The following is a 25,918-nucleotide window of genomic DNA, read 5'->3' as shown; positions in this document are numbered from 1 at the left end:
ATTCAGTGGCGGCTCTTCAACTTACCGTCAAGCGGCCCGCTCCTCGTCGCAAGAAGCCTACATGGGACGAGGCAAGTCAGGAGGACCTCACCGTCATCGCCAAGGCGGCAGCCAAGCAAGACTGAACCGGCCGAGGTGTCGGGCCCCCACCGAAGAACCCGGGTGGGAGGCCGGCTGACACGGTTTGTCAGCGTGTGGAAATCCATCTCCACCGACTGTTGGGTGTTCGATGCCCTGGCCCAGGGGCACACACTCGAATTCCATCGAATTCCTGTTCGATGGTGGGGCACCTGCGCGTATCTTGCGGTGGGCACGGACTTTCAGACCCCAGCTTATCAGGTGATGGTGACGACGGATGCCTCCCTGGAAGGGTGGGGAGCGCACACTGGGATCTTCACGCGAGAGGCCTATGGCTCCCGGAGGAGAGGCTGCTCCACATCAACATACTGGAGCTTCGGTTGGTGTTCTGAGCTCTCAAGTCTTTCCTTCCGTCTCTCAAGCGCAAAGTGATGAGGATCTTCACCGACAACACCACCACAATGTTCTACATCAGGAAGCAGGGAGGAACCTGATCCCCGGCCCTGCACAGGACCTGTGGCACTGGGCCGTTACCCAGGGGATGTTCCTGGTACCCTTTCATCTAGCAGGGATAAAAAACACCATCACCGACTCACTCAGCAGGGAGCTGCGCTTGTGCCACGAGTGGGAACTACGCCAGATCAAGTGGATCAACTCTTCCGGCGATGGGGCAAACCCCAAATAGACCTGTTTGCGACGGCGACGAACTCCAAGTGTCAGAGGTTCGCCAGCAGGCTCCCCCAGCCGAGGAGCATGGGCGATGCTTTCTCATTCCCTTGGGATGGCCTGTTCCTTTATGCGTTCCCTCAGTTGCCGTTGCTGCTCAGGCTCATCAACCAACTCAAGAGGTCCCGGTGCAGGATGATCCTCGTCGCACCGAAGTGGCCGAGACAGATATGGTTCCCGGACCTTCTGAACTTGTCAGCGTCCCCAACAGTCAAACTGCCGACGGACGTGGATCTTCTCTCCAGAGAAGGAGGCGCCATTCTTCATCACGACCCAGAGTCGCTGAACTTGCAGGCCTGGCTCCTGCAGCACTAGAGTTTGGAGGATACGATATCCCAGCTGACTGCAGAGGTCCTTGCAAAGGCCATGGCTTCCAAAACTTTCAAGTGCTACGGACACAAGTGGAAGAGGTTCTCTGTCTGGTGCCGTGCACAGAAGATTAACCCTCTCAGGATTACAGCCCCTCAAGTGCTACCATACCTATTGTAGCAAGCCAAAGCTGGACTATCTCATGCTTCAATCAAGATACATCTGGCAGCGATTTCCCGATACACCAGAACTACAGGGCGGTCATCCCTGTGGTCGCATCGCCTGGTGATGGAATTTATGAAAGGACTGTTTTGATCATTCCCGCCGGTGAAGGCGCCAGCCCTGGCGTGGGAGCTCAACGTGGTGCTGACCAGGCTCATGGGTCCGCCATTCGAGCTGTTGCATTCGGCCCCGTTGAGGTTTCTGTCGTGGAAGACAGCGTTCCTTGTGGCCATCACCTCTGCACGACGCGTGGGAGAGATTCAGGCCCTATCCTGCAAGCCTCCATACCTGACCTTTCACGATACGAGGGTAGTGCTGAGGACGCACCCCTCCTTCATGCCCAAGGTGCTGTCGGACTTCCATCTCAACGAGCCCTTGGTGTTACCTGGTTTCTTCCCGTCGCCTTCGTCGCCGGCCGAGAGGACTTTGCACTCGCTGGATGTAGCTAGAGCGCTGAAGTTCTGCGTGGACCGAACGAAGAGTTTTCGGAAGACATCACAGCTGTTTGTGAACTTTGGACCTGTGAACCAAGGGAAGGCTCTCTCGAAGGCTTCCATTTCCTGATGGCTCTCCGGCTGCTTCATGCACTGTCATAGATTGGAAAACTGACCGTTGCCCGGCCGTCCGAGAGCCCATTCGACCAGAGCGATTGCTGCTACCACGGCGTTCTTGTCTGGTGTGCCCCTGCTGGACATCTGCAGGGCTGCTACGTGGAGGTCGATGCACACCTTCACGAGATTCTACTGCGTCGACTGGGATTCCAGGGAGGAGTCAAGAGTCGGCCAAGCAGTGCTGAGCAACCTGTTCGCTGAAGGTGAGCCTGGTGAGGAGGTAAGAAATGCTTAATGTTGAGTTGTGATGTAATGCTTAATGTTGAGCCTTTGCCTCCTCCCGTGGTTGTGCATGTGTGGACTGCTATGTATTCTTATATTCATGAGCATGTGAATCCATACCAGACCCTATGCTGGAGAAGGAACAAGTTACTTACCTGTAACTGTTGTTCTCCAGCATGGGTCTGGCATGGATTCACATGCGAACCCTCCCTCCTACCCCTCTGCGGCTCTTCACTTGGTCATACTGCCACTTTACGTGCTACCAAATCTAAGGATGGCTGCCAGAGGCGGGGCTTAAGGAGAGGGCAGTCATTGGCTGGGGGCAGTATGACCCAGAGACCAGTGATTGGTTACTACTAAGAAAGACAGATCAGAAACAAAACTGATACTGATTTTTTTCTTTACCGAGGATTCCCAGCCTGACGACGGGGAATATTCATGAGCATGTGAATCCATGCCAGACCCATGTTGGAGAACAACAGTTACAGGTAAGTAACTTGTTCCATATCCCATCCTTTACTAAGCAACTTGGTACCCGGAAGTCTTTCTCATGAAAAGCTATACCAATCACAATATGGTCAATCCCTTTTCTTGGCCCACTGAAAAATAGACTAAATCATATGTTCAGCCGTTTCGTGCACCCCACTACCCCTCCATGACTTATCAATTATACTGACAAAACTGTTTCGCCTATAGGTTCTGCTGCCGCACATTTCAGTCATCACTGCACACATCTCAACCACATGTTGCACAATATATGGTGATGCAAGGATATTTAGATGCCAGCGGCATTGTTTCAATTTGGTCAAGAATGACAATTTTCTTTAATGCAAATGTAATTGAATGTACTTCTCTTGAAGACTCACCCGTGGATGCTTCTATGTAAAGTTGAGCACCAATGTCATGTGTGTTTACAGTTTTCTAGAGAAATTTGGGCCAGTTCTAAACACTCGTCTCTTCTGGTCTAGCGTGATAGTTTGTAATTCGTTTTATCCAGCACCCCCATGATAAATAGTGAAGGAGGCTGCAAATATGTTGCCAGTGCACCTGTAAAGGTATTTGTATCATACTGAACATAACTGTCGCTTATACTTTTTCTTTAGGAGATTGCGGAAAACTGGAAGTGGTGTTGGGGAAGAAAGTGATAAAAACCACTCCACAAAAGTCAAGGAACGGGGACTGCAGACCTGCAACTGTAATTTCTTCAAATCCTTCTTTTGCAAAAGGTTTGATATTTTACTATTGACAGAGACACTTTCATTCTATGTGTACACTCTACTATTCTACTGTATTTGCATTACAAATGGTTATTGTAAAAAAAGGAGAATTAATTTAGTTTATGGTTCTAATAAATAATTCTACATCTAGAACTAGTGGCCATAGCCCACCTGCATCTACAGATGGGCTATGGCCACTAGTTCCAAAAGACACTCTTCTTTAAGAGGCTATTTTGAATAGTTGGTCTTGCATGAATGCGAGGGCCACATGGACTCTGTGCACATTTCAACTGCCATACTCTAGTAGTTGCTGTTTTTCTGCTCACCAATCAGTTTGAGGTTTGCTAGTTCTCCTTAATTTCTTTTTTTGGAAGTTCCTTTTTGGCCTGCCACTTTCGTGTCTGTGGGAGGACTCGCCCTGTCCATTCCACTGAGTTTTTGTCTCATTTTTTATTTACATTTTTATCACAACTATCACATGCTGTACGAGACCATATCCAAACAGTACATGGGTTCCGGGGGCAGGGGGTGGGAGGGAAAGAGTGTTCTCAGTGGTTGCTTCTCACCATGCATGTGTCATGTTGTGTCATCCGGTAACTACATGCTGCTTTTTGCTGTGGAATTTGCCCCAGGTCCTTGCAGAGAAGACTTCTCTCAATGTCCCAGATTGGGCGGCACCCTTCGTCAGACTCTGCAAGGTCGATGAAAAAAGTCAGATGGCTGAAGTAGCTTCACAGGCACAGTGTTGACTGTACTGTGGGGTGAAGGCTGCACCCAATGTTTCAGAGACTTCAAAGTGCTGTCGAGGAGGCCAATCCGGACTCTGTTTGCCATTACCCATCAGTGTGAAGATGATCGTACTTCTTGGTGGGAAAATGTTGGTGCCCTCCGATGGGAAAGAATGTGGTACTTCGGTAGCAGAATGTCAGTTCACATCCCATGTAGTGACCACAGTTCCAAGGAAGGAGCCATTCAGCATCTGCACAAACCCAAATGGCACACACAGCATGAGGATCAATAATGTGGCTGCAAAATGCCTTCCTCCCGCCCATTTGGACCGTTCAGTAATAATGGACATTCTGATTATAGAAAATCCGGTTTTGGTGCTGGTTGGTCCCGATACAATCATGAAAGTGCTAACAGCTGTACACAAGACTCCCATCCCAAGTTCAGTGTCAACATTTTCCAAAGACAAAGAAAAGTAAGAAAAATGCAAAGGATGGAGAAAAACCCATTTCCCCATCTAGCACAAAGGCATCTGCACCCGAGGTCGTTCCAATTTCAGATTTAGTATTTCAAATGGATTGTGTCCTCCAACGTATTCACCATCTTTGACATGTAATGTCCACAGCTGTGTACTTGGGGAAACTTTTTCGGCAGAAGGCGTCCTGCGGCGATGGCGTTGGGTCGGTGTCCCTCGAAGGCCTCCATCATTGGCGACCGTCACCGGATGTTATAAATAGGAAGCACGGTGCCAGAGCCTCAGTTACGTTTTTTACGCAAGCGTGTTTGCTTCGGCGCCTCGTGTGTTCCTCATGAATGTCTTCTCCAACCCCTCCGACTCCCTGTTCTGGCTTTGACTTGCTGGGACTGCAAGTCTAGCATGTCGATTACGGACCCGCATCGCATTTGTTTGTGGTGACTGGGCGAGAGTCATGATGCTGACAACTGTTCCAAATGCCAGTCGCTGCCTGCTAAGGTCTTGCGGGAGTCTAAGGGGAAGCTCCAGGTAGGTAGGGGTTGTAAGCCCAGAAAGTCTCGTAAAACTTCTAAGGGGATGTCCACCGACGATTCGAACGGCGACTCTCATCCGTTGCTACCTGAGCTGTCAGCCTGTCCCTCACTTGTAGGCTGCGCGGGGACGATGCCGTCACATATTCCACGTCATGCTGGAAGCCGCTCTGCTTTGCTCCAATCAGTTCTCCCTCGGAGAGATGTTTTCCCACCGCCAATGTTGCTTTATTTTTACACCTTCTGTACAGCCCTGTGGGGGGAGGCTCTCAAGCATGTCCTCTACCCACGGCGGCCATCTTGGATCCACATATAACAGCAATTTTAATATCATAGGGTTTGCCTGGAACCAAGAATCAAGCGAGACTAAATGCTCATGGCCAACAACGCCTATAAGGGATGTCATTCTCAAATAAAATGGCCAGAATGGTTCATCTCCTTTGTTTAACCAAACCTTCACCTCACCCTCTGGGAAAGCAACACAAGGTGTTTACTGATGGTCCAGGGGTATTGGGCCTTTTGAATGTTCTTCAGTCTTTACTTTTCAGAAAGGGGTTCATCTCCCCTTTACAGTTGCTCTGGGACTTGCAGGCTTTTGGGTTTCTTTAACCCTTATTCTGATGATTCTTGGGTCCCATAGCCAATCAAAGTAGGAATAGCCCGCTGGAGAGGCATAGTTACCAGATTATTTCCTTCTCCCCTCCCATCATCCTTCGTATCGAAGCATTCCTGCTCCCATCATGTAATCCTGCGTAGGGTCAACCTGGCCCCCTGGAACCTTACTACCCTAGCTGGCTAGGGGACAGATCTACTGCTTGTTGGTCCCCCGTTTCAACCACCTGATGGTCTTGCCTCCTTGTCTTCTGCACCAGCTACACTTTGGACTTGGGCGACTAGACCATGCCTTCATCTGGCCTGTCCACCATCTTTGATTGCAATGCCCCCCCCACAACCTCCCGGGACTGTCTTCGTAGGGTCCATGATTCATGTTCCTTCTGATTGTGTGAAGGGGTTGACTCGCAGTGAATTTGTAACATTGTATCCTTAGTGGGGGAATTACCTTTGTTTCCTGTGTGGTTAAATCTATGGTTGGGAGACCATAGGGTTGCAAAGTTGTATCAAGCACAGGGCTCCAGAGCTCACCCATAGTGAAACTCATGATTGGAAACCTGCAAGCTTACAACTTTTGTGTCATGTGTAGGCTTTGAAATGATTCTCTAATATTGCATACATTGTAACAGTATCCAAACACATATTTGTAGTGTCAGGTAAATGAAATTGACTTCTCTTGAAAGGAAGCATTGGTTTTCCATTGCTAGAGTGTCTGCCTATAGAGAGCTTCAGGCAGTTGGAAAGGGTCAATGCTATTGAGTCTGTCCTCTGCTGAGGGTTTGAGGAAGGATCAATGCATTCTGTCCCATACTGTGATGGTTCCCGGCCATGTGACGAGACCTAGAGAGGGTGGCCAGGCGATCCTCCCCATACCACCCCCAACATTCACTGGCACCCAATGAGACACTCTCTGCTATCCCTAGATCCAGGTAGGGGACTTGATCACAATATTTATAATCACAAGCCAACTGAGTAATCTGCTCCTGTGGTGATTCCAAGCACAGTAGATGCAGCCACTTCAGGTGTACAGATGGATTTGCCTGCTGCTCACTCTGAACATTTGGATATGTCCAAGTTTGCCCTTAACTCAAGAGGCCGTTCTTTCCAGGAAATTTCATTTCAGAAAATGAGATTCTCTCCTCCTGTTCACATCCCTTGACTTTGGAGGACACTCCTCCAGTAGAACCACTTTTTGAGAAACCTATGGTCTCGGGGCAAACTAGACTCTCCAAGGAAGAGGAACCATCCCTTCCACAGTTTTTCATGATGTAATTTCAAAGGCAATGCAGACATTAGAACTTTGTCCTCCTGATAAACCTTAAATGACAGGTTCAAACTTCCCTACATGCATCTTCCCTTTATTACCTATGGAAAGCTCAACTATTGAGCAATCAATCTCATCTTTGTCCAAGGTACACTCCAAGCTCTTAACTTCCAAGTCACTTGATGCTACTAAATATGAGATCCGTAAAGATGATGCATATCACATGATCAGGAACCTGCCTGCCCAGTCCACTGTTGTTGCATTGGTGCAGAGAACTAATGGGAAAGGCTTTACTAGTTCTCCCTCCTGCATGCCAGACCAGAGTTCTTAGGAGAAGGAATTTTCGTACTCGGTGCACCCTTGCGGTTTAGGCAAATTAAAACCAGCTGCAACTGTACAAGCTTTCATCTCCATAATTGGGTAAACCTACAGAGATTGTCTGAATTCCTTTCTCCCAACTTTCTGGAAGAATAGTCTTTCTGATTAACAAAGATTAAGATGCTGGTCTACAACAGCTGATGGTTAATAAACTCATGACTGCTATTCAAGAAGTGAATTTTATTTTTAAATTAAAATGTTCAGTACACAAGGTACATTTACATGATATTCAAATACAAAACATTGACTGCATAATATTAAAATAGAATTCATTTTTCACTGCAATTTAGAGGTACACGCAAAACATAATTCTGAATTGTCACACAATTAGTACCGCCATTTGCTACAAATTAAACTCCAGTGCTCTCACTGTTTACATCTCGGAATAATCAACTTGGCACCCCAATTCATCCTTCCCTCTCCCAGAGTTGGGATGTGGTGCAATTTGTTAAAAAATGTTAAAAATGTCCTACACAGTGCCCACCAGTTCCTCTACCTCTTGGTGAGCTACTTCCATCTCCTCATCCAGTCTGCCAAAGATTGCAATCAGAAACGTTACCAGAGCGAGTGACAGGTGGGCAGTTGTCTTAAGTCTATGCCATAGGTGCTGTAAGACCTGAAGGGGAATTAATAAAGGGAGCGAATGTTGCGATCCTCTCCTCCAGTACTCTGGGGCAATACAACACCAAATGTTGCAGCAACTCTGTTTTCCCAGCCACACAGTCTGCAGAGTCTCAGCTCAGCGGGGATCCCTAGTTTAGGCCCCACCACATCTAGGGTTGGCAAACTGTAGAGTCTAAATTTGAGATACCGATCTCTGAGTTTAGCTGATGGGAATTTTTTGACATAGGGTTTAAGCTCCCTCAGGGGCAAATACCAAACTTACTGTCCACCATACCTTTTTAGGCGTCCTAAGCCCTGGAGGTCTGCTATGATGTCCCATCTCGTTACCTTTGATTTTAATAGGTCATCTGAGACTGGGCCCTTGAAGGGCCCGGTTGGACTTCAAGTCCAATTGTTCCATAAATGCCTCACATGAAAGGGGCCCCTAGGAGTCCCTTACGTCTATGGAAACAATGCGAGTCACCACACACGATAGATACGCCAGACACGAGGCTGTATTCCCAAAGCTAGGGTTTATTGCAAAGCAAAAGTCTCAGTTGGCCAATTCGGTCTCAAGCCCCGCGACGTGCATCTCTAGACATCGAGGGACGCAAGAGAGTGAATTACGTACATCAGTTACATATATACAAAATGCATATCAAACAATCAGCTATGTCATGTTTAACACCTCCCTTTATTGGGTTTCTTTGAACTTGGTGTGATGATGGACACTTTCGACAACTATGACACCTTCAAATATCTATTCTAGTAACAATTTGCAATTTGTGAGTGCGGAGGCATCTTTCAGTTGTTGAATAGAACACAGCGCTTCTGTTCTTGGAAGCGAGCTACATACGGGGGAAGAGTTGCATTCCAGACCTTGCTATCTATGAGGTGCTATTCGTGCCCTGGGAGCCGACACGCTCTAACGGGGCTCAGCAAAGGGGGGCCGTAAGAAGAGCATAATTCAAGCCTTTAGCTGCTTTATTCTAACATATTCTACCATATAACGAGACTGGCTGGCAGCTGCGAAATGATTAAATGCCCTGCAGCTCTGCTTCAAGGCTACATTCGGGAGGGAGCCGGGCATTCTTTCTGGCGCTGCCTACGTTGTGTTTCAACAAACTTTTGTTATCCTCGCGGCCCTGCGGCCTTGTCCTTTCATGTGCAGACAACAATATTTTACAGTCGAGCTGTGTAAGCAGAAAATGTACTGCGAAGCAATAAGAACAGAAAGCAATGAGCAATGGTTAGAAAACAAAATGGCGATTCTTGTTACATCAAAATGGCCGTTAATTGGCAAACTCAGAAACCTATATTGTCATATCGTGTATGAGACGGTTGGCCCACGGCCATCAGAATACGTTTGCGGTCACATATGAGAGGTATCCATTTTTCTAGACTGACAAACCCCCCTTTGGCCGTATGCCAAATGTCTCCTCTATTTATTGAAACCTTCTCTAATGATAAGTCTGATGTACTTATGTCTGAATTTTGCATGCTATCGTAAACATCATCATTTTCATCAATAGCTATAGCCATCAATTCTTTTACTGTTTTCATCTCATTTGTGTCTTGGTCAGCTCGACCATGAGTTTTTCTTTTTGTCATCATATGCATACATCCCTTAGTACATCCCTCAGTTACCTCAGCGCAAACTATTGGTAGACAGTGTATGCAGCAACAGCACGTTATGAATATTCCAAACACCACTACTCATATTGAAATCAACTTCCATCCCTAAAAACGCAATATTCCCCAAAACCAAGACCCTATTCCCCAGCTTCCTTCTCCAGTAGGGAGTTCGGAACTTAGGACATGCATTTTCTTTATTGCTTCAAAGATTGTAGGGGAATAGTCATCTACATATATACAACACGCTGATCCCACTATTTTGCAAATTCCCCCACGATCAACCAGGATCATATCGAGAGCCATTCTATTTTGCAGCGTCATTAACCTCATTCCTCTTTCTTCCAACGTCATATTAAATAGTATATCTGTCGTTGGGTTTATGGTATTTTTTAGTATTCTGGACAGCTGCCTTATATTGTAGGAGTTCATTATCTGCCCCAGAAATGGAATGAATGATTTTGCTACGTCAGTCGCTATCAAAACACCCTCACTAGTCCTTTTGACTATAGCTCTGGATAGTCTGGCCATGTCTGCTGTTTCTAAGAGGAATACTCCTGGGAACAGTAGACCTAGGTAACATGTACCGCTCCAGTTTCTGGGCAACCAAGGATATGCTTTCTCTCCACATATAAAATAAACTGGATCTCCCACATATACTGGTTCTATTTCCCATTTCAATACCACTGTATTCATGCATCCAGTATATGTTCCGACTGAAAATGAGCCTTTCTTTTTTAGACAAAAAGGGACAGTTCCTGGGCTATAATTCACTGTGTAAGAAGGGGGGATTGCATCTTTGTCCCCCTCTGTTCTTACACGAAACGTCATCACAGATGTTTTTTTTTCTGGTGGGGACAATCTATCTCGTCTATTTTGTCGTGTCATCTTTCGCGTACTTTTCCTCGTGGGCTCTGGGGCCATTACTTGTGCTTCATGGAATATGGAACAACCCACAGGCTTCATTATTATTTCCTCAAACTCATTCATGTTGGTTCTGTCTAATTGACCGTACTACTCTCATTCCATTTCCCATAGAACATTGCACTTAAAGATGCACTACATGCAGAACTTAATGGTAATGGCTGTACATACCAACCTATTCCTTTCCCAGCATGCTGTGGTAAATGGGCACATACCCAGCAATTTGTTTTCTTCAGAATTGCATGTGTCATATTCATAATTAATAACAAGGTGTTATTCCCAAACCCTTCCCTGTGTCTTTCTTCCATTGGGGGCAGGGTATAAGTAATCACCTGAACCGGGCTTTCAGTAGTTGATATATTAACTATTGGTAAAAACATTTCTAATGGGTGTATCGATTCCACATACCATAATACTAGGGCTGTCGTTATTGGTGCTACCACGCTCCTAAAGCACATAATTATTGTCAGTGCCAGCATACAATTCTTTTTACCATGCGTTTTTCTTAAGCTTACAGTCTTTATAATTGACTCATTCTCAGCAGTGGTGCAGGAGGAGGCTGGAACCGGTCCCAACATGTTTCTCATCATCCTTCTTCCTTATTACTGTTTGTTGTGGATATCTCTCTTCGTTGCGCTTGCTCTGATGTCCACAAGGTCAACGGAATTGTCACAGTTCAGTTCTGCCAGTCCTTTAGAGCCTGAATTTGCTTATTTATTTTTAGGCAAGATCACTTGTCCTTTCTCATACTGCTCAGAGGACTTTTGATCAGTTATCTTATTGCCTTAGTACCATGTGCGCCCAGCTTGTCCGCTCTGGTTCCAGATGCATGTACTTTTTACGATCGCACCGAGGAGCCGCGAGTCTTGAATTGTCCGACTTGCACAATTCTCACACTTCTCTCCTCTACACCTCTAGTTCCTTCTCCGTCCATGAGCAGAACCAGAGGTTGATATAAACGCCAAAGAACTGTGGATCACTGTCTTTCGAGGCCGCAAATTGTTTCGCCCTACTCCTGGTATTGTGTGATCCGTGAACAGTGCCGGTGCACTTCCAGATTCAGGCTCAAAGTCGGCCTGTGGCGCTACTGCAGGTGCTGGTGTGTGCCGCGCCAGTGATGCAGATTCGGTTTTTGGCGTGCTGGCAAGTGCTGGTGGGCGCCAAAGGGGTACACGTTTAGTTCCTGCTGGTATTTGCAAGGCAGATTTTGTGTCGGCCAACAGTGATGTCGATTCTGCTGGGCAACGTTGAGGCACTCTTTGCCCTTACCCCTTTTTGGCAGTCGTCTCAGGCTTTGTTTCGAGTTTCACTTCTCTTTTGGGCAGATTTGGTGGCTGCTTATTGGCAACAGTTTCTTCTGTTTCTGGGACCGTTGCCTCTTTCCGGTCGTCTGGGTCAGGCAAGTCTTTCAGTGAAGTTGGAATCTTTTTGGCATGGGTGGCATGGATCCACGACTTCCGTCCATCCACCCGTATCGCCGTCTGCGTCGCCAAGAGTACTTGATAGGGGCCAACCTGGGTGCTAACAAGGACTTTCTTTCAAAATTTTTAAGCAGCACCCAGTCTCTGGGCTCCAGCGCGTGCCCCGGACTGGTGTATCTCACTGGTAATGCCTCCTGGACCTGCTGATGAATCAAACGCAATTTCTGCATTAAAAGGCCACAATAAGTACTAAGCACAGGATGTTCTACCTCTCTAAGTTGTTTTGGCTGAGGTGCGCACCAAACATTTGCTGGCCTCCCCATCACGATTTCGTACGGGGAGAGCCCAGTTTTAGCCTGTACAGATGTACGCATGTATAATAGCGCTATTGGTAATGCATCCACCCAACTCAACTTGCTTCCCGCATATATTTTACTGATCGTTGACTTGAGAATCCCATTGTGCCTCTCCACAAGACCGGCTGAACTCGGATGCCTTGAACTATGGAATCTCTTATCGATCTGAAGACCCGCACATATCTGTAACACCACTGCACCCACAAAATGCGGGCCTTTATCTGACCATAAGACACGGGGCAAGCCAAAACGGGAAAAATATTCTTTAAGCATTACTTTTGCCGTGGTCATTGCTGTGCAGTCCTTTAAGGGATATGCCTCCACCCACTTACTGAATGCACAAATCACCACTAGGACATATTTCAAATTTTGGCATCTTTCCATCTCTATGAAATCAAAATGGATCACCTCAAAAGGCATAGAGGGCAGGCCAAAACTGCCTATTGGAGTCACTGTTCCCTTTCCTACATTGTGTTGTAAACACGTGATACAGTTCTGCACCAACCTCTCTGCATTCTTCTTTATGTTTACATTCTGCCATACTGTGGATAGATGCTGTATTATCTTTTTCGCACAGATGTGGGTAGGGCTGTGGGCCATTGTGACCATTGCAGTCACATATGAATTTGGCAACATCCAGTTTCTAGTTCCTTTGTCCACCCAACAACCTTCCAGATCTAACTCAGTAGAGCCCTCTGCCCACCCTTGTATTTCATCGGCCGTAGCTTCGGCCTGTATTTCTTTGACAGTGGCAACTCCATACAGGGTACTTCCTCAGTCTGAACCGTCATCATTTTCGTATTTAAATCAGTGGCAGTTTGTTTCGCAATTCTGTCTGCAAACGCGTTTCCCTCTCCTACTTTGCATGTTACCTTTTTGTGTGCCTCGCATTTCACTATTGCTAGGCGTTTTGGAAGCGTGAGTGCAGACAGCAATGGTACAATCAAAGGGCCATGTTGAATTCTGGCACCATGTGATGTAAAAACCCCCTCTCAGCCCAGAGTCGACCAAAGTTATGAACCACCCCAAAAGCATACTGACTATCGGTATATATATTCACATTCCAATTTTCAGAAATCTCGCAGGCTCTGGTTAACCCTATTATCCATGCGGCTTGTGCCGAGTTGTAGGGGATTCTTTTGCTTTCTACAACGCTCTCTAGGGTAGTGATAGCGTATGCGGCAGTTGTCATGCCATCAGGTAATTTAAAACATGAACCGTCACAAAATAACTCTCCATCTGGCTCTTTCTGTGGGGTATCACTTAAATCAACTCTCCCCTGGGTTTCTTTCTCAGTGACCATTAAGCAATCATGGGGGGGGGGTGATTCATTCTCCCCAATTTCTTTTATGGGTAGTGGCATTAATTCTGCAGGATTCAAAGCGCTACACCTCATAATTTGGATATGGGGCGCGAACAAGATAATCTCATATCTTGTGAATCTAGGTGAGGTGTTGCGTCTGTGTCCTCTTTAATAGAACGTCTATCGCATGTGGCACCATCAGAATTAAAGTATGCCCCAATACCATCCCTTCCGTTTGTTTCACTGACGCAGAAGCCGTCGCGACAGATCACAAACCTCGTGGTAGTGCGTGCGCTACAGCTCAGAAGAAAAATAGCCGCATGGCCTATTTCTTCCACCTTGTTCCTGTGTAAAAACCTCCAATGCACATCCTTCACTTTCACACACAACAGTCTGAAAACCTTCTCATAATTCGGCGTACCCAAAACTGGAGCCGAACATAATGCAGTTTTCAATTGATCAAATGCTTTCTGACATTACTCATCCCACTGTAAAGGCATAACCGCATCCTTTCTAGTCAAATTCACCATCGGTTTCACAATTAACGCAAAATTACCAATCCATTGTCAGCAATATGGAGCCATGCCTATTATGGATCTGACTCCTTTCTGTGTCTTTGGAATAGGCATACAAGAAATACTTTCTATGCGTTCTGGCGTTAGCCTTCTCCCTTCTTTCGAAAGTAGGTAGCCCAAATAGCCCACTTCCTTTCGATTATATTGAAATGTCTTCAAACTAGCTTTATGGCCATGTGCCGCTAGGTGTGACAGTAGTAATACAGTGCTTTCTTTACAAATCTCCTCTGTGTCAGCAGCTAACAATAGATTGTCTGTGTATTGCAAGAGTACGCAACCCACTGGTAAGTCTAGCATGTCTAACTGCTCTTTCAATGCTCTACTGTAAATACTCTGACTTTCCGTGTAACCTTGCGGAATCCGCGTGAATGTAAATGATCATCGTCCTAATGTGAACGCGAACAAATATCTGCTGTCCTTGTCCACGGGAATGCTGAAGAACGCATTTTTTAGATCAACTACACTAAAATATTCTGCTGAAACAGGTATCATTGTCAATATTGTAGTGACATCTGGCACTAAAGGAAATTGTGGATCTACTACTTTGTTTAGCGCGTGCAAATCAATTATAAAACGGTATAGTACTTCATTGCCTCCTTTTTTTATAAACTGGAAAAATCGGGCTGTTGCATGTACTGCCTGTAATTTCTTCAATCCCCCCTAATTTCACCAAATCTGTAACAATACTCTTCAATCCTTTCTCACCTTCAGCCGAAATTCTGTATTGGGGAATTCGCGGTAGGGTAACACCTTCTTTCAAAATTATTTTTACTGGCTCTATTTTCAAGCATCCTACATCGTTGTCATGCATTGCCCATATACAGGATGGCACTTTACTTGGTTCTCCTGGTAAAGTTTCAGACATGAATTCTGACACAGGGGCATCGTGTGCCAAATCGTTAGGAACACCCCGTCTGCCGTGCAATGTATAACGGAACCTAATTTTTTCAACAAATGTAATCCCAACAAGTTCTCCCCCACAATTTTCTGTTAAAAGGAAAGGATAATGTTCAGTGAATGGTCCTATAGTAACTGGGACTGGTTGGGACACTGGGTTTGACTGGTGTACCTGCGAACCCTACGGAAACATTCTTTTGCCCTGACAGTGGTATATCCGGAACCAAGTGGTGGTCTATTGAACACGTTTGCACTCCTGTATCTACAAGAAAGCGGTGCTCCTCATTCCTGACTCTCATTTCTATGTAGGATCCTCTCTGATTCACAGGAATAGACACTGGTTCCGACCCCTGTCCTGGGCTGTCCTATTGGGGAAATAACACATCGTCCGATGTGTAATCATTGCTGTTACTGTAATACGTGTTTGGCTGTGTATCGAAAACGTTCCCACTCTTCCCTCTATTTCCCCCACTCTGGTTTCCATACTGTTGGTTTTGCTGTCCCTGACTCTGGTTAGGGGCACTTTGGTTTTGGGCTTGGTTTTGATTACCTTCATTATTGTGTTGCTGCTGCATACTATTCCTATTTGGTCCATTCGCTCCTTGGTGTCTTCTATGCTGTCTCCTCTGACCTGACCCGACCCATTTCTGTTCTGCCTGATGCGGACATTGCGCTCGCCAGTGTCCTTCCTCCGTACAATACGCACACTGATTTGGTCCCACTCTTCCCCCATGCATATTCGAATTACTCCTTCCTTGTGCGTTCCCTCTCCCTCTATTATGTCCTACTACTTGCTGCAGTAGTACCTGCGTTTTCAATAGGAATGCTTTCAAGTCTGCCCCCATCTGTTATAACGATGATAATTCGTCCACCATTTCCTTCTGCCCCGGTGATGGTAACTGCTGCCGTTCATTATGTGACCCCCGCATTCCCTTCCGATGTCTCCCGATACCCCTACTCCTGTACCCAGGTGTAGTAAACATTTTGGCATAATCATTATCTAATTCATCTTTAAGTTCAAAAAGTCCATATACATGTTCTCTCACTTCTTCATCCCTCTCCCTACAGCGTGCTAATGCATTGAAATCTAACAATCGCTGCGGTGGTAATTTCCCAATTAACTGTTTCCATTTCTCCACCAAATATTCACCCATGCATTCCAGCACTACCTGTCTTTCGTTGCTTCTTCGGAAGTGATATATCGAAGCCAATGTTGTCCCATCATTCTCGTCTATATACATCTCTGCCTGTTGCCGCAATTCCACCTTCCTTTCTTTGCTGATCGCACTGCGAGTTACCCTCGTGCATCCCCGTTGTTCAGTCCCGCCTCTCGCCCCCGTGGTTTCAACTTCAACCCCGGGAGGAACGGACGGTACTGAGTCTGTGTCTGAGGTGGGAGGTGCGGATGGGACAAAGGGAACAGGGAGTGTCTATTGTGGGCCTGGTTGGCTAATAGGAAGTGTTACGTGTGCGGTCTGTGGCTGTGGGAGGGCTTCAGCTACCGGAGGGAGAGCTTGGGCTACCGGCGGGGTTTGGGGCACTAGTTACTGACATGTCTGGCCTCACTTCTGATCTTGGGCCTTGTTTTGTATGGGTCAATATGTTTTCTATCAATTCATCTGCAATGTGTAATTCTCGTTGTGGGTATATTTTCTCTATATTCAACTGGTCACGCCTACTTGCCCTCCTGAGACTCTCAGTCCACTCCTTCTTTCTCTTCCGCTATTTCACCTTTCGATTCATGCTTGCGCGCATGCTTCGCTCTACTTCTAAATCGGAGCATTGCTTCCCTTCTCCAGCCCTTAACGATATCAAATGCTGCAGGACGCGCTTTCTTTCTTATCAACACCCTTTCCAAGTTATCTATTCTCGCTATCTCAAAACTACCATTAATCGGCCAATGATGGTCTTACTGCTTTCTGGTTTGCCTATGCCAAGTCTCGCAGAATATTATTGCACTCACTCCATACTTCACATACATCTCATACGCCAGCGTTCCCCCAGGTGGTACAATTTGGCCATCTTCCAAAGATTGTCTACCACAGCGGAAAAGCTCCGCTAGGGTGGACAATACCCCAGGCATGTTTCAACCTTCCCCCTGGTTAATCAACCTTACCTAGGGCGTTTGATTTTGCAAAGTCCACTCTCAACCAATATCAGGATTACTTTGAATCGGGGAATGACTCATCTGATAAATCAAGTCGTCTGTATACTGACGCACCCAATGACGTTGTGTCTGCGTATCTTGGCTTCCGCCTCGTTTCAGGACCCTCAGCTCCTTGTTCTCTAGCCAGGCACGTTGATCAGGGATCAGATGTGTGCAGATCTGCAAAGGAGTCTCTCCACTTCTAAAGGGCGCCTCGAACACCTCTTGATCCCGGCTCGATCGTCCCGTCCTCGCCGTTCTCCGCCTTAGTCAATTACAACGTATGCGATGGAACAAGTGGGGGAGGGTCCCTATTCGGGCGCCATCTTAAAAGGGCCCCTATGGGTCCCTTACGTCTATGGAAACAAGGCGAGTCACCACACACGATAGATACGCCAGACACGAGGTTGTATTCCCAAAGCTAGGGTTTATTGCAAAGCAAAAGTCTCAGTTGGCCAACTCGGTCTCACCCCCCGCGACGTGCATCTCTAGACCTCGAGGGACGCAAGAGAGTGAATTACGTACATCAGTTACATATATACAAAATGCATATCAAACAATCAGCTATGACATGTTTAACACCCCCCCCCCCTTTATTGGGTTTCTTTGAATTTGGTGTGATGATGGACACTTTCGACAACTATGACACCTTCAAATATCTATTCTAGTAACAATTTGCAATGTGTGAGTGCGGAGGCATCTTTCAGTTGTTGAATAGAACACAGCGCTTCTGTTCTTGGAAGAGAGCTACATACGGGGGGAAGAGTTGCATTCCAGACCTTGCTATCTATGAGGTGCTATTCGTGTCCTGGGAGCCGACACGCTCTAACGGGGCTCAGCAAAGGGGGGCCGTAAGAAGAGCATAATTCAAGCCTTTAGCTGCTTTATTCTAACATATTCTACCATATAATGAGACTGGCTGGCAGCTGCAAAATGATTAAATGCCCTGCAGCTCTGCTTCAAGGCTACATTCGGGAGGGAGCCGCGCATTCTTCCTGGCGCTGCCTACATTTTGTTTCAACAAACTTTTGTTATCCTCGCGGCCCTGCGGCCTTGTCCTTTCACGTGCAGACAACAATGTTTTACAGTCGAGCAGTGTAAGCAGAAAATGTACTGCGCAGCAATAAGAACAGAAAGCAATGAGCAATGGTTAGAAAACAAAATGGCGATTCTTGTTACATCAAAATGGCCGTTCATTAGCAAACTCAGAAACCTATATTCTGTCATATCGTGCATGAGACGGTTGGCCCACGGCCATCAGAATACGTTCGCAGTCTCACATGAGAGGTATCAATTTTTCTAGACTGACACACACCTGTTCTTAAATTTATGTAGGAAGGGATTAGTTCCCTTAACCTTAATGGTCTACAGCTAATAGTCAATCTGTGGTCATTCAGCTCTGACCATTTCAAAGAACAGTGCCAGGCTACGCTACGCTTCATAACTTGTGCCCACCATGACACCAACCCCAGTTCCAGTCTAATTAGACTTACTGGTACAGAGGTCAGAAGCCCCAACACTCTCGTTAGAATACTCCCTTCCTGGTGGTCAAAGAACTTCTACTCTTACCCTGAGTCAGCTCGGCTCCATACAGGACAATCACCGATATCTTGGCCCAGTAAAACTCAATTAGGGGCAGGAGGAAGAATTTGCACAACCTACTTTTTGCTGCTTTGGCTAGAGACAAACACGCTCCCACTTTCTCTTCCATTTTTGCTTCCTCGATTAGGTGTCTTTGTTTGTGGGAGACAGAAGACTGTGAGATGGTTCTTTGATAGACAAGTCATGAGCCCAGTCAATTAGTGCTGTAGTCCTGCAGGAATGTAATCAACCAGGACTACATCGTCTGCATATGCAATGCAGCCCACTTGCAGCCCCCCCACTTCGGGGTGAACCCCCCACCCCCCCATGTCTTAGCTTCTTCCCACAAGTCTGCTTAATACAAATCGAAGAGAGTGGGTGCGACATGCACCCTTGCCGAATTCCCTTAACCGAGATGGCTCTAGAAAGGTCTCCTCTGCTGTTTACCCTCACTTTGCAGGAGATGTCAGAGTATAACATCATGGCCAGAAGGCCTGGTTCAATACTCCAATTTGCCAGCTTCTTCCATAAACGGCGAAGATCCACGTTATCAAAGGCTGCAGAAAGGTCTATGGCTGCTATATACAGATTTGTAGGCCTGCTACCGTTAACCTCCGGAAGCCCGGCATTGAGAACTAGCCTGCTCTGTAACATGCCCACGTCCCCCCCTAAATCCTGTTTATAATGGGTGCAAGCGATAGGTGGCCTCAGCCCAGGACCTCAACTCTCGCAGAACTATAGTGGTAAAGACCTTGGAGGATGTACCGTTGAGTGAAATGGGACATTAACTCCCTGTTGATAAACTGTCACCTTTTTTGAAAATGGGAATCGGTATAGAACTATGGTAGGAATTGGGACATTTGCCATACTTAGCTATTTGTTCAAATAGATTGCCCAGGATGTCAGCTCAGACAGGGAGATTATTTTTCATGACCTTGTTTGTCACCCCATCCGGTCCACTTGCCTGTGAGTTGTTAAAATTGGAGATGATTAATTCAAGGTCCTCCCTTTCGAATTTGACATTGCAAACCGAAACTTGACCCGCTACCTGTGACTCCCCCCTGAGCATCTCCCTGCCCCCACTAAACCTATCCTGGAATAAACCTCATCCAGTCTTCCTCTGCCAGCCCCGAAGTGGAAGTGGAAAGTTTGAAGTGGAAATTGCAGTCTGTTAGTGTTCAACGTCCACCAAATGCCACGAGTATCTTTCTTCACAAGCTTTACCAGCGGGTCCTGATTGATATGCATGTATTTCTGTGTTTTCCAGTGTCTACACAAGAGCCTGTATTTCTGCTTGAATTTTAATTTCCTTTATTTTTTCTACACTCCGGTTTTCTTTATTTAGCAGGTGTTTTCTTTCAGAAACGCTGCTGTCAACTGGGTGACGCTTCGCATCTAGAGTCGGAATAAAGGGCCTCCCGGGAGCCAAGGCTATCATTCTTCCCAGCTTACTTAATAGTTTGGGGAAAGAGTCTGGTGCAGCTGCCCCCTTTCTATCTTCTAAGCTTAGATCGTTCCACCACCTGTTATTGATATTCCCCACTTTGGAACTACGCTGGACCAATTACCCCCCCCCCCCCTTCATCTGAGATTGATAGTAGTCTATCGCCCATAGAATCCTTGTGTCGAGCAGGGTTACCATTAGCACCGACTGCAGGAAGAGGGAGTGGTCGCTCCTAGTGGTTTGTAGGATCTGTAGATCTGTCTTGCCAAATCGATGTTGTTCATGAAGCTATAATAAATCGTTGAAAATGTGATTGAGATGGCCCAGGTTGAGATATCTTTTAGAGACTTGTCCCTGATCAGATTGGATTGAGTGAAGCCCCATCTTGACAGGAAGTGCCACCATTCCTTTCCAATGTTGGCCTTTCTCGAGGTCCCTACTTTTAGCCCACCCGTTTTCCTCCCTTCTAGCTCAGCAAACTCATCAGTTATCACTGTGCAATTGCAATTAAAGCCCCCTCCTAGAATAATGGGACCGCCAAACCCCTCTTTTTGCCATTCTTGTAGGGCATTTTTCAATCTCATTCATCGGTCTCAAAATCCCCCGTCAGTGGATTAAAGTAGATGTTGATTAAGAGGGCCTGAGCTACTTTACCATTGATGACGTCAATTAGTGATCAAGCGTCCATCCCTGTTCGTTTTGAGAGGGTGGAACTGCTTCCACCTCTGTTTTTACTGGCACTAATAACCTTCGCTGGTCGGGGTAAAAAAAACACTGTACAGTCTAGTTAGCCCTCCCTTACTGGCAGCCAGCCACCCCTGTTTTGATGGGATAGTATGTCTCAAATACATTCAGGAGCAAGTCTTCTGGCAATCATTGACCGATGTTTCCACCAGTTGTTAGTGAAAAAAGACTGCACTTTCCCAAGCTGCTGGTGGTCAAACAAATGAACGAATTGAATGTCAGCCGTAGAGATGTCTTTTAGTAGGGGAATCTAGGCCAAGAGGCCTAGGATTCCCCGTCTGTTGAGTGGGACGTTCCTGTCTTCTTCGAAAAAACGGATTCAAAGATTATAGGCCGTATTCCCAAGTTCTACTGCAGAGCTACATTTGAGCTCGCGTTGGGTGCCTTCTTACTCCCCGACTACCGGACTGCTGCTTGCTTCGATGTTTCCTTGAAATTATCTGGGCTGCTCCTGACCTGGCTGTGAATATGTAGCTCCACATGAGGTTCTGGGTGCCTTCTTTTTTCTGAATTGGGGCCTTTCACTTTTACTAGCTCTCAGCCTAGGTCACATGTCCTGGGCTTTACATAAGTGAGTAATCCAGTGTATATGTGCAGACACATGTACCTTTCAGCAACATGATTGCATTAGAATGTTTGGGGGTAGAAAAGTGCTAAATTTGCCCTTTTACAGGGAAAACTCTTTTCCATCCCTCCACTGAGAAGGCTCTTAAAGTGTAAATTTAGTATAACATCTGCTGGATCTCTCCACACCAGTTCAGTTTCCACAACAGCAATGCAGTTAATTAAGGCAGAAACGACTTGTATTGCTAGAAAGACGAGAAACAAAGATACTGACCGAAGTCAAAATCTGTTTTGGTATCTTCTATGATGGCATCCTCCCAGGATGCTAAGATGCGCACTTGACTTCCCAGAAGGGCACATCTACCACCACTTCAATTATGATCAAGAACATACATCCCCATTGCAGGAAGGCTTTCAAAACGTTGAAATCAGTAAAAAAATTAATCACCCAGGACAAGTTGGTTCTTTTTGTTTTCGTTACAGTTGTTCCCATTACTTTCTTTCAATCCTGCCTTCCCTCTCCTTGTGAGATATCAAAAATTGTTAAAACGTCTGGGATTATAGTAGTAGTCCTATTAAAATAATGGGAACAGTGATTCTTCTCTGGTTATTTTCACCATTATGAAGAATACTGAAGGATTAACAACAGTTCTGGATTTTGTAAACAAGTTCTCGTGGTGGAAATGTTACACATATAAACAATGCCCCACTTTTCGGCATTCGGTGACAAAGTTGAATGTATGTTTCTTGAGATCTGGCGGACCTCTGTCTGCATATGGCTTAGACAGTACCTGGGATTTCTCTTAGGCGACTAATGTTTCTAATACACTTGTCCCACTTTTGGTTTTCTGTGCTGTCCCCAGGCGTTCAGCAAGATCTGGTCTGTGAAGGGTAGCACATGTGCATGATATGGCATTGAAATGTTTCCATATTTAGACAACGGACTGATGAAGGGTCCTTTCACATTAAACTGCAACCGCGAGAAAAACTGCAGTGTGCTTTAGAGTCCAGCATTTTCCATAAACATTCATGAGTCTCATCTTATTCCTACTTGGCGTTCTCTGTTTATAAAGGGTGCTTTAGATACAGGGACAAACAGTTTTCCCTCCTCTGAACAGGATTGCAACCACTTTTCAAACCATTTGTTACTTTTTAAAAGAACAGAATTGCATCCGCTTCATGGGTCCTAGAGGTTGGAAGGCGGTATGCTTTCTGGTCCCTTGGGCAAGGCTCAAAATTATAACTCTGCAATGGAATCTAGCTCTCACTTGGACTCTGTAGCACTGAATCCAGACTCATTTCTGTAAACAAGCTGGTTCGTAACTCTAATTTGGCGAACTCAATCAAAGAAACTCATGGGACGGTCTCTCTTCAGCCCTCGGCAGGCCAACCTTTCTAAAACTACACATTCTGCAGAATACAGATGGGGATCTCATTGCCTGTATTGTAGATTCATGTCCTCGGGACCAGCCATAACAGGCAGGACCACATCCAGGTCGTATTTTCCAAATCCTTCTTGCCTTTCAATTCAAGGAAATGCAGTGCAATTCTTTACAGAAAGAATTACAGCAATGCTTTAAATGGACAAACAATGAGCTCAGTCCTTCATCCTGTGTCAATTAGCGGAACAAATTTGCAACGGGCTCCTCTTCACCTTTTTCGGACAGCATCCTATCTTTGAGGCAATGAAAATTTGATGGCAGATTAGTTAAGCTGACTCTTTCCATGTACAACAATAATGGGAACTGAAGTCTTCAATGACACAGGGATAACGCTCAACAAATGGGGTGGTCACCCTCAAATATATTCGTGACTTGGAGCAGTGCCCCTTGCCCCCTGTCTGTTAAGAATAGGGATCACAGCCCTTTACCTGGGGGATGTTCATCATTTAAGACCCCTTACACCTTCCCTTCTCTGATTCTGAGAAGAGCCACTCAGTGCCATAGATTCTGATGGCTCCCCTTTTGGCCATGACAGGATTGGGTCTAAGATCTTCTGTCTTTGAGCCTACAGTCCGTAGGGAGCGAGCACAATACTCACGTCCCATCTGATGATTTTAATAAGTGTTTTGTTTTGTTTTATAGAAGCAGAAAAACATGCAATAGAAAAAGTTATTAAAACAATCTTATCACAAAACTCTCCAAGGGATGTGATCTCTACCACATGTTCATCTCTAGATCAGCCCTTGTGATAGATTGTTTTAATAACTTTTTCTATTGTATGTTTTTCTGCTTCTTTAAAACAAAAAAAAACTTGTTAAAATCATCAGATGGGACGTGAGGATTGTGCTCGCTCCCTAGTATGAATTAACTTGTCATTTTTAGCTATTGTTGTTTGGATGATTGTCACGTTGAATGTTGTATGGGTTGAATGCTGCACTATGAATGGTTTGTATGATGGACTAATTTTTAGCCATGTTTTATATGTACCTCTATTGTTGCGATATGAAATATGTTCCTTAAAGCACTGTCATTAATTGATCATTTTTCAAATTCCTGTATTATGATTAAATAAAATTGATACAATTTGTAAGCAACACAGTTCTGTTCTCTGGACAATTTTTCTGGACTTCTGTGGTACAATAATACTCTGGTCCAGAGTATAGAGTTTCCCTGCTCTCTTGGTTTTGTGATATCAACATAGGCCATAAAGTCAGCCACTAGCAGGAGCAAAGATGCCTAGGAGCAGTGGAGCTAGGTGCCGTATCGGTACAATACCATCAGAGAGAAGGCAGTACTATAGGAATGCAAAGCAGTAAAAACCTAGTACAGAGCAATGTCTAAACACAGAAAGATGTAGGGGGTAGGCGCCATGCTGGTTGATAGTGCGCTGGCTGCGGAATCAATAAAGGTGCAACCGAACAGGTCAGCGTGGCAGGTTTGCAGTGCACAGACGATATTAGCGAGATTCAGGAAGTAAGATTTACACAACTGGTTAAGTGCCTGGGCGACTGTATTAACAAGGTTCAGGCAGTGCAGAGGGGCAGGAGCATAGATGCCTAAAAGCAGTGGAACTATAATGAAAACAGTGCAATATTGTACAATACCATCAGAGTGAGCGGCAATACTGTGAGATTGCAGAGCAATACCATCCTAATACATAGCAATAACGTCTGAGCACATTGGATACAGGGTAAAGACATCTAAATACAGGGTGAGACCAGCCTAGCTGGGGGTTATAACAGACCTTATGCAGGCTGACATTAGGTTACGTGAATCAGGCGATCAAGCATTGTAGGCAGATGTGACATCGGCACGCAGTAGTGGGTAGTGGAGAGATAGCTCCACACGTCGCCCATGTAATGTGAGTGCCGACTTATGACACAGGTAGTAGCGACCACCTTGGGCTTAAGAGGGGGTGTAGGGGGCGCGGGAAGTTCGGGCAAGTTACTGCTGTCGCATTGATATTGCAAGGAGTTCTGTTAACGTTGTTCGCTGCAGTAATTACGTGGAAAGTCAAATCATTGAACAGTGTCCAATGAAGGGGTGGGCGCCTTACCGATGGAGCAACAGCATGGTGCGGTGTAGAATAAGTCGAGCAGGGTGCCTGGCCCCGGCCTCAGACGTCTCGTGACAGGCTCTGGACAGGCCTCGATCCTTAAGGAGAGGATTCTTTGGGGGAGGGCCGGCACGTGATTGGCTTCAAGTAGTGGGTATGAGCCAATGATATCACTCATGCAGGTCATGTGGCAGGAAGGAAAACGAGGCTGGGTCTGGTGGCCATCTTAGATGGGGAGCACCTCGTGTGCTAATGGTGGCTCCAATAATGCTCAGATCACGGAAAAATGCTTGATTTTGCAGCAAGAGGGCTTTTCTAGGCAGCGCCTGTAATTGTGTGGATAATTACAGCCGATTTTGTAGCAGATGGAAATATTTGCGCCGATTGCACAGCCGGTCTCATTGGGGGAGGGGCTCAGGGGGGAATGAAAAATAGATGGTCGCTGCCATAGGGAAAAAGGACTTATATTGACAGCAGACTGGAGGAGTGCTGGGACCAGAGTACAAAGCCTCAGTCCAGCAAGTAAGTGGGCAGGGAGGATGGGGCTATTTTGGGAGAGATGGAGAAGGTCCCTGTTGCCTCTCCACAATAAAAAATAAATAAATGGCACCTCCTGGGGACGAGCCTCCGGTGGCTGGCAAAGCTGACACAGAATGTGTATATGAATGGTACTTTTTCATTAACTATATTGTGTTTTTTGTAAAAGTGGTGAGTAAACGGTCTTCCCAGGGTGCACATTTGCTGTCACCTAAGGTGTATACTGTGCCTTTACTGCATTGCGACTCGAGGGCAATACATATGAAACTGGGGCATGTAAGGCTGTAGAAGTAGGAGACTGACACAAAGGTGGCATGGTTTTG

At 46.0% G+C, this 25,918-nt stretch overlaps 1 protein-coding gene across 3 annotated transcripts in view; it reads left to right on the top strand.

Annotated features, from left to right (window-relative positions):
* PHTF1 (putative homeodomain transcription factor 1) overlaps positions 1-25,918 on the top strand; it is a 596,971-nt gene that overhangs the window by 159,262 nt on the left and 411,791 nt on the right. For all 3 annotated transcript variants that reach the window (XM_069633361.1, XM_069633363.1, XM_069633362.1), the window contains exon 7: positions 3,272-3,394. In XM_069633361.1, the coding sequence (XP_069489462.1) occupies positions 3,272-3,394 (123 nt within the window). The remainder of the gene's footprint in view (positions 1-3,271; positions 3,395-25,918) is intronic.

The sequence above is a fragment of the Ambystoma mexicanum genome, chromosome 13, assembly GCF_040938575.1.
Source record: "Ambystoma mexicanum isolate Mex_15411 chromosome 13, UKY_AmexF1_1, whole genome shotgun sequence".
NCBI classification, from domain to species: domain Eukaryota; kingdom Metazoa; phylum Chordata; class Amphibia; order Caudata; family Ambystomatidae; genus Ambystoma; species Ambystoma mexicanum.
This window is presented reverse-complemented; position numbering and strand designations above follow the sequence as displayed.